This window comes from Aristolochia californica, unplaced genomic scaffold (assembly GCF_029961685.1).
Source record: "Aristolochia californica isolate CCGP_79_NKW_82.1479 unplaced genomic scaffold, dmAriCali1.0.hap1 SCAF_6, whole genome shotgun sequence".
Taxonomy (NCBI): Eukaryota; Viridiplantae; Streptophyta; class Magnoliopsida; order Piperales; family Aristolochiaceae; genus Aristolochia; species Aristolochia californica.
The window spans coordinates 37,893,005-37,902,582 of record NW_027182257.1 but is presented as its reverse complement, the minus strand read 5'-3'; the positions used below and the strand labels follow the sequence as shown (position 1 = coordinate 37,902,582).

The following is a 9,578-nucleotide window of genomic DNA, read 5'->3' as shown; positions in this document are numbered from 1 at the left end:
CTCACTTACTACATGTGTTATATCCCTATATTTTGCTTTAGCACTTGATCAAACCAAAACACTTATTTTTTTCTTCTCCAAGTGACCAAGTGGACTTCCTATCATTTGGAGAACCAGCCAAATCTATATACGCAAACACATTAATATTAGTGTGCCCATGACATGTATATAATAATCCTTGACTTGGATTTTTCTTTAAGTATCGAATGATTCGTTCTAATGCCAACTAATGAGACTATCAAGGTTGATGCATAGATTGGCTGATAACACTAACATAATAAGATATCCAGTTTTGTAACTGTGAGGTAAATAATTTTTCCAACCAATATTTGAGATCTACCAACATCCACATTACCTCCAAATTTAGTACATAGTTTAACATTTGGTTCTATAGGTGTATCAACCGACTTACAACCATGTTTTCAAAGGTTAGTTGGGAAGTTGATTTATCTTACTGTGACGAGATCAGATATTTCCTTTACAGTTAGTGTGGTTAGTCAATACATGGATAGACCCCAGATTTCTCATTGGCAGGCATTAGAAAGGATCCTCAGATATTTGAAAAAGTCTCCAGGACAAGGATTTCTATACAAATGCCATGGATACCTTAAAATTGAAGGCTTCGCTGAAGCAGATTGGACGGGATCTCTAGATGATAGAAAATCCACTTTAGGATATTGTGCTCTAGTTGGAGGCAACCTAGTGACTTGGAAGAGTAAAAAAACAAAATGTAGTTACAAGATCCAATGCCAAAGCTGAGTATAGAACTATGACACATGCAATAAGTGAGATCTCAGGGGTTAAATCACTCTTAGCAGAGTTGGGGTTCAACCACGAAGGACTTATGAAACTCCACTATGATAGTCAAGCTGCAATCGACAATGCCTCCAATCCGGTCTTTCATAAGAGAACTAAATATATTAAAGTGGACTATCACTTTGTTAGAGAAAAACTACAAGCATGAATTATATGTGTTACACATGTTTCTTCTCATAGTCAAATTGCGGATATACTTACAAAATCGATTAGCTCAAAAGTTCTCTCCACTGGGCATATATGATGTTTTCTCACCACCAGCTTGAAGGGGAGTATTGGAATATGTGATCAAGGTTAAATGATATTATTGTAATAATCTTTTGTTATTTTTTACTCTCATTCACACCTATTAGGGTGTAGGGTATATTGAGTAAATAAATATTCAGTTTAATAGCACATACAACCTGCAGTATAGCTCCCGAATGATTCAATTGTAAACGCCGGGCCCACAGCCAATTAACCATGACTCGAGAGATTGGGTCTGCTCCGCGGGAAATCGGCATTCAGGGTCATTTCGTCTTTCCACTCTCTTCATTTAATTTTTTTTTTTTTTTGCTTCAAAAATGAAAGTGGGATTTCCGGTTGGAGAAGGAAGAAAAGAAGGCGGCGACCGATTCCCACGCACCTGTCACCACCGACGAGCGGTGGAACGAACCCCCGGAAAGACATCTTCCCGGATATTCTGGTCATGTCTGAATCCCATCGATGAGCTCTGAGCTCCTCGTAATTTGCGTTATTAAGCGAGGTTATTTTACGAAATATACGAACAGAGCCTTTTTGTGTGCAGCCGTGTCGTTTCAGATCATCGGAAAAAAGTCAAAGGTTTGACCGTCAATGATTAGGAATGCGGCTTTGATCGGAAGGAAAGACGGGAGATATTTTTTGAATAATATGAGGGTAGTTTGGGGATTCACAGTGGCACTAGGATTCAGTACAAGGAGAAGAAGAAGAAGGGAGACTTTTTTTTTTTTTTTTTCTCCCGTTTTCTTTTGTTATATTTTCTCTCTTTTCTTTCTTTTTTTATTCTTTTCAACCTTTTTCTCTTCCTCTTTTCGGGAGGTTTCTGCGACATGGAAGAGGGGAGAAAAGGGTTTCTAGCGGAGGAAGAGGAAGAGAGGAAGAAGAAGTAGAAAAAGCAAAATAAGAATACTGAGCGGCGAATTGGGTTTTATTGAAGGGGGAGCCATGCATGTGATGCGGCGCCTCAAGAGCATTGCCTCCGGCCGTTCCTCTGTTTCGGATCCCGTGAGTGTCTTTTTCATTTTCTTCCGATTTTGATCTATTTTTACCTCATCTGAATAAGTTCTGCTTTCTTTAACACGTTGAAATTGTGTTATATGAGGAGGTTTAGCTTATTATTTTATGTCCTTACATTTTATGTTTTTGTATTTTATGATGCCGTTATGTATTTTCTGAGAAGTAAGTTTTCAAGGATGTATTTTTCTCCGATTATTCTTCAGAGAGAACTTTCCTTTTCTGAGGCACGCCGAAGCAAAACAGTTCCTCCGAATTGTTTAATTAAGGACGCGTGAAATGTGCCTTATATGATCTTTTCGGTGGCTCTTTAATTATGTAATTGGCTCTTACTCCCCTTATGTTCCAGTCTTCTGTCTACGCCGTAGATGATGAAGGTGGCTTCGTAGGTAATTGTTTAGTGTGTATGCATCTGTGACCACATTTTGGTTTGGATATTTACCCATCGGAACCCCATATTTCAAGTGTTTGCCTTACTTCGGAAATTGCAAGATAACAACAACAACCCGTTTGCTTGTTCAAGATACCTCTTTGGCATTTTTTTTTTTTTTTTTATCACTTAAGGCTCCAGACATGTTGCTCCTAGGAAACCTGGTTAAATTTTATGTATTTGTGGTTAACTCCTTACTTCTACCTAATGATTATCCCCGCCAAGTTTTTTTTTTATAATCTGTTTACGTCCTCTTTGTCCAAGTTCTTTAATTTGCATTTTTGTCATCTTTTAAAATATATCAATTTTAGCTTTTGCCTCATGTAGGGTGGTGGCTCAGGAACCAAAAGAATTAAAGTTGATGCTGACGTAGATGGGAAGCCCCTTTCTGATGGAAATGTGTCTATAGACGAGCAGCATTTGGCTAGCACTACTCTAGAAACAAATGCAACCACCTCCAGTGTTGCTGCTATTGATAGAACTGGAAAGGCAGGGGTTGATCAGCTTCCTGGAGAAATGCATGGAATGAAAATTAGAGATGATAGTAAGACTGATCACCATGATGATAAGGTATAAGTTATTTTTGCTTGCATTTTTACCTTTCTGATGCATGTTTGCTTCTCTGTGGCGTACCTGCCTGTCTTGAAAGTGTTTTTTTTGGTAATCATTTGATGTTACAGGATCTTGAGGCCACTGTTGTGAGTGGAAATGGAACTGAGGCAGGCCAAATTATTGCAACAACAATAGGTGGTTGCAATGGTCAGCGGAAACAGGTATTGTTGCTTATGGTCTCACGTATCATCTTGCAAAATGGATGTTTTATATCATTTATTCCCTCCCCAGTGCTGACTCAAAGTGAGGATGGATGTGACTTCTTTTAATGAGGCCATTCTGGTGTGTCCACAAGTAAAGCAGCTGAAGTGTATTAGCGCTTTAGTCTTTAATGCAATGGCTCCATGCTTTCCACAAAGATAACAACATACTTTACCTCTTTGAGAGTAGATAACCCTAGGATTGACATTGATTTTTCTCTGTGCAATCCACCTCTGGCTTTACTTTGCTGGTATCTTTACTTGGTTTTTATGTTGTTTTGGATATGTCTATCTTGTCCTGTTTAATTGGTGACACCTATCTTTTTTTTTCTTTGTGTGTGTGTTTGTGTGTGTGTGTGCCTACATTTGTATTATACTTTGCCACTGTTTCCAGCGTACTCCATAAGTGATGCCAAATATTTCGCTTCACTTAATGCAGAGTTAGCAATTTTGCTTTATCGAATTTGATTTAGTTGGTGAAGGTCTAGTCTTCAATCATTCGCAGGTAATCTCTTATATGGCCGAACGGGTGGTTGGTACAGGCTCATTTGGTGTTGTTTTCCAGGTAGGAATCATTGATTCATGGAAGACAAAACCTGATTCGATTCGGTAACCCTAGAAATATCATGTCTTTTGGTTGTTGCAGGCCAAATGCATAGAAACTGAGGAATCTGTGGCTATAAAGAAGGTGCTGCAGGATAAGAGATACAAGAACAGAGAACTGCAAATTATGCGTTTACTGGAGCATCCAAATGTTGTTCAACTGAAACACAGTTTTTTCTCTACAACTGAAGAGGATGAGTTGTACCTTAACCTTGTTATGGAGTACATTTCAGAGACAGTATATATGGTTTTAAAGCACTATACTAGAATGAACCAACACATGCCCTTAATATATGTGCAACTCTATGCATATCAGGTGGGTAACCTAGTGTTAGACATTTTAATTTTGTGGTATTTCAGAACTGACTTTGTTATTTAGATTCTGGATACAATCTTTCTAACTCGTTAAGGATGTTATTCCAATTTTTTTTTAAAAGATTTGTTTGAGCTTTAAAACCTCTGATGTGTTCTAAAAATCCTTGCTTTTTCTTTCTGGTAGATTTGCCGTGCTCTGGCATATATTCACAATGTTATTGGTGTGTGCCATCGTGATATTAAACCCCAGAATTTGTTGGTAAGAGATCAGACACTCTTTTGTTCCAACTTTTTTTCTGTTAATGTATATCAGTGTTGATGCTGCAGAGAGCCCCTTAATTCATTTGTGCATGTATTTGCTTATCTGTATAAAATGATATCATGCTGTGCACATTTGTATATATGCTTTGGAATTTTTCTTATGTTTATTGGAATTTAAACAATTCCCAACCATGTTACAGGTCAACCCTCATACCCATCAATTGAAGCTTTGTGATTTTGGAAGTGCCAAAAAGCTGGTAAGTCTATTCATTTGCTTTTGAAATCTAAATACTGCAATTCAATGAACCACTATATTGTCTATTGTAGGTACCTGGTGAACCTAATATATCATACATCTGTTCACGATATTATAGGGCTCCTGAACTCATCTTTGGAGCCACAGTGTACACAACAGCTATCGACGTGTGGTCTGCTGGTTGCGTGGTAGCTGAGCTTCTTCTAGGCCAGGTGGGAGTCCTCGTATAAGTCTCAGAACTAATGAATTTGTCTTGGTTTGTTTGAGGTTGTTGTACAGTAATGTTCCTCTAATGTGTTTAAGAAGAAGCAATGATGATACATGAGATTTGGTTTTTGGCATTTTTCCATACAAAATTTTCTATTAATTGATAGCTACCCTCCTTGTAGGTGTAGATTCTAGATTGAATAGTCTTGGCTGCCAACCATTTTCTTTTTCAAATCAAAATTTTCAAGGAACCTGTTGAATTGTGATGATTTTACTTGTCCTTTCCTTGTCTTTTGAGCCTTTCTGTCTCTAAAACAGCAAAGATGCCTTCTACTTACATATTATTACTTCAGAATGTGTCAAAATGTTTTGTATATCTTGGATTGACATGCCTGAGAGGAATTTTCTCTGCACACTTGTTAACCACTAGTTTGAGGGGGTGCAATGATCATAGTTGTTCTCAAGGATTATTTATTAGATTTTGGGATGAAATGGTGACTAAATATCAGGTTCCTCTGATCTGATGTTGAGTGTTTTGTGGTAATACACAGCCTTTATTTCCAGGGGAAAGTGGATTTGATCAGCTGGTGGAGATCATCAAGGTCTTTTGTGTATTTGACCTTTGAATCATTTTCTATGACATTTGCATTCAATGTGTCTTGCTTCCAAGTGGTTAACTTTGTCATATATCAGATTTTGGGGACCCCAACCAGAGAAGAGATCAAGTGTATGAATCCAAATCACACACAGTTCAAATTCTCTCAGATCAAAGCTCACCCATGGCACAAGGTCTGGATCAACTAATGCAGGTGATATTCTTTTAGTAGTTAATGCATGTGGTTTACTTTTTCAATCTTGCAGGTATTTAACAAGAGAATGCCTCCTGAAGCTGTTGACCTGGTCTCAAGGCTGCTCCAGTATTCCCCAAACCTGCGGTGTACTGCAGTAAGTTCCACATATACTGCCTTATACCATTGTCATCCTTACAGAGCCTGGACATAAATGTGAAGAAGCTTGTGTATTGCCATGGTTGTACTAGAAAATAGGTTCATGTTCGGCATATACCCATGTTGTTGCTCAGAGCAAGTTCTCATCCAACTGTCTTGTGTTACGTCTAGTATACCGGCTATAAGTTCATTCACCATGAAACCTTCTATATCACTGTATAAATCCAAGACACACCCATCCTTTTTTCAGGACAGAAAAGCTAAGGTTTTCTGAATGTGAATTTTTTCATTTTGTTGTGATTCTAACCTTATCTATCTCAACAGTTGGAGGCATGTGCTCACCCGTTCTTTGATGAGCTGAGAGACCCCAGCACCCGTCTGCCCAATGGACGGCCCTTGCCTGCTTTATTTGACTTTAAGTCACAAGGTAATGCATCGCAATATCACCTTAGCAGTCTTTATCTTTATGATTTTTTGTTTGCTTCGTTCCAGTACTCCCAACAGTTGTAACTTCTCTGTAACAAAATGTAGAGCTTGTGGGTGCTTCTCCTGAACTGCTTCAACGCCTCATTCCTGAACGTGCCAGGAAGTGAAAAAATTTGGAGTGACAGAACGTGCATGTGGCGATCTTTGTGCTTTCTTCTGATGACAAAGGACCTGGTAGATCCATAGCAGCCTGACGACAGTGGCTTCAGACGCTGAGATTCGACAGGTGAAGCTGGCCAGAGAGGTGGACGGTTCCAAACTGCCGAGAAGGAGATTCTACTGGAGCCCTTTTGGTGGAGACATGCCCTCTGTTTCATTTCACTCTGAAAAAAAAAAAAAATATTTAGGCCCCTAAAATGTAGTTAAAGGGTCTCTGTTCATTATTATTGGACCAGCGGCATTAGAAGAATGTCTCAAGAGCTTCTTTATGTAATTTGCTATAAACATTAAGCCAATTACTCAAGTATGGCGGTGAGGCCATGCTTGAAATTGAAATCTCTAAGATTAAAAGAAGATGCTTAGCTTTACCCTCGGAGATCTTTTTCTTGTGAGTTCAGAACGGAAGAATGTTCCTTGTGTAATTTTGTAATTATCAATCTTTAAGTATTTATAAGCTGAGTAACATTCTAATCATTGTTGTTCTGCCTAATTTTTCCAGGACTTTTATTATTGAATGTGATGTGTTGGTATATGGTATTGGGGCTGTATTGATGCAACGAGAACAACCAATTGTTTGCTTTATCCTATCATTCAAGGGAATAATGCTCTCATTGGTCCACCTATGAGAAGAAAAAAAACTCTTTTCCTTGGTTCAAGCCGTGCAACGTTGGTGAATGTACTTGGTTTGGTGCAAACTCGCTATCTAAACCGACCATTGCTCACTCAAAATTTTGGTCGGCCAAATTGATGAGATATGACTTTGACATCATTTACAAAAGAGGAAACAAAAACAACGTTGCTGATAGTCTCCCCCGACGATCATAATCTTCTTACTCTATATATTTTACCTTTCCCTTTGCTCTTACAAGATATCAAGGCTGCATACAACACTTTGTCGGTCCAAGTGGCTTCTCAAGAGTGAAGGTAAATTGAGTTTTCATAATTAAAATTTTAAGTGTACACAAATTAAAAATAATGTAAGTAATTAAACATAAGCACACATCATAAATAACGCCAAATATTTTATTGTTGATGTTCACCTATTGGTATTCATCGACCAAGATCCTGTGTTTGGGAAAGTCTACTAGTCTTAACTCTGTTAGTTGAAATTTTACATAAAAGAGATTCGGGTTCTCTTTTAAGCCATGTGGATGCTCAAATACACGATTATAATAAAGTTTCCCTGAGATTTGGCTAAATTCTAGCTCTAGCAAGCCTTTCTATCTAGATTCAAAAGGTTCTGGATGAATCTATCAAAAAAAAAAAAAAAAACTATAGAAGAATTGAAAGCTTACACCATTTGTAAACTTGGAGAGACCTTCTCCCTTAATTTGTCCAAGTCTCCAATTTTGCTACATAATGAAAATGATATGGAGCTTGACTAATTGAATGCACAAGGAAAGATTGAGAGGGAAATAATGATTTTGCAAAATATGGATCACTTCCTCTCAAAAATATGTTTAGGAAAGATTTTTAAGAAGATTTGCTTTGAATGTTGTAGGTATGTCAAAAAATGCTCATTTTCTTCTTAAAATCATATTTGGTGGAGGTATTTGTAAGTTCTCCAAACTAAACTAGCTATTATTTGCCCATTTGAAAAAAATTGACTCGATATTGATCAATCAATGTAAAGTATTTGATCAATCAATTGAGTAGAATGACTATATTTTTGTCAGAAATAGTGTTGAACTGCTGGAAAAGAGAAAAATTTTACTAACTTGATGTATTTTGAGTACATGAACTTCTATTTATAATAGAAAAAATGAGTATAATCCAAGTATAATTAAACTATTCTTATCCCATTTACACCCAAAGTTAAACACTAAAAGATAAGTCTTGGAACAATTGAACAATTGAACAATTGAACATAAATAGAAGACTAGCATAATTAAAATACCTTTAAATTGAGACTCTTCTATTAGACCTCATTCCATAATAATTTTGGCTCTATAAGACTTCTAGTTGTGAGAGTCATGTGTGACTCTTTCATACTTGCTCTTAAACCAATAGCTTATTGATCAATATGCTTCTGTTGGGTTTGACAAGTTAAGTTGATCAATCAATCAGTTTTCTTAATGGCATCACATTGCATGTATGATCAATTAATGGCTTGTCAATGATCGTTCATGCTTTATGTCCCTAGTTAGCAAACTTTTGTGTAATTGATCATTCTTCATATTTTTAAATTGTCTAGATATCTTTGATTGATCAGTCCACATGAGATTATCGATCATGCTTTATAAATAGTTTGACCAAGTTCTGATAGATCGATCATGCTTTCTATTTTTGCACTTTTGGTTGATCGATCATTGGCAGATGCTAATTGAGCAATCCGGTGCTAGATTTCTAAGTATGATTTCAAAGAAAAATTTAATTTAATCCTAAGTGAGGCTAACATGTTAAAAATATATGTATGCATTGAGAAAACATGTAGACAATGTAGTTTTGGCCTGAAGCTCCAAATATTTTTATTGTACCTCAAGTTTGATGATTTGGAACTGCTCTCTTACATAGACTGAGTTTTTTTAATTTTTTAAACTACCTAAACTCTTGTCTTCAATTCTTTGCTTCTTTCTGAGGGTACTTCTTCAAGATGGCTTTCATATGGTTGGAAGGAGTTGCATTTGAAATGCTAGATTTGCCAATGTTAGATTAATTAAGTTTTGTTATCATCAAAATCAAGATGGGAGTCAACGTTCAGTTAATAATCACCCCCTTTTGATGATGACAAAACCTAATTTAGAAAAACTAAAATGATAACACTTTCTATAAGTTGGAGCTCGTAAATTTATTCAGTTAGGTAAATAACTCCCCCTTAACCTATACACATCAAGTTTTCAAATTTTATTTTAGTTTAGTGGTGTGTTTGCGGTTTTTTTTTCCCCCTTTTTGTCATAAGCAAAAAGATAGTGTGAATAAGAAATATAAGCAAAAAATTGGCTCAAAAGCATTTCATTTCATAATGTTCTAAAGGATTTTAAAAAAAAAAAACTGATTACAAAAGGATGTCGGGCAACTATGACATATAAAAA

At 36.6% G+C, this 9,578-nt stretch overlaps 1 protein-coding gene across 1 annotated transcript; it reads left to right on the top strand.

Moving 5' to 3' along the window:
* The first annotated feature begins 1,795 nt into the window (after positions 1-1,795).
* LOC137935119 (shaggy-related protein kinase epsilon-like) lies at positions 1,796-7,047 on the top strand. Its single transcript, XM_068779779.1, has 13 exons — positions 1,796-2,061; positions 2,828-3,070; positions 3,181-3,273; positions 3,818-3,877; positions 3,959-4,231; positions 4,415-4,489; positions 4,692-4,748; positions 4,819-4,959; positions 5,506-5,556; positions 5,648-5,743; positions 5,816-5,899; positions 6,226-6,328; positions 6,433-7,047. The coding sequence occupies exons 1-13, from the start codon at positions 2,002-2,004 to the stop codon at positions 6,492-6,494; spliced, it is 1,398 nt and encodes a 465-aa protein (XP_068635880.1). The 5' UTR covers positions 1,796-2,001; the 3' UTR covers positions 6,495-7,047.
* Positions 7,048-9,578: the final 2,531 nt, after the last annotated feature.

What these genes read in the sequence shown, in the direction of transcription:
- LOC137935119 (XM_068779779.1), top strand. Translation starts at nt 2,002, where the DNA reads ATGCATGTGATGCGGCGCCTCAAGAGCATTGCCTCCGGCCGTTCCTCT. An exon ending in GCAATGGTCAGCGGAAACAG is followed by an intron (nt 3,274 to 3,817) that starts GTATTGTTGCTT and finishes AATCATTCGCAG; the next exon opens with GTAATCTCTTATATGGCCGA. An exon ending in TGCAACTCTATGCATATCAG is followed by an intron (nt 4,232 to 4,414) that starts GTGGGTAACCTA and finishes TCTTTCTGGTAG; the next exon opens with ATTTGCCGTGCTCTGGCATA.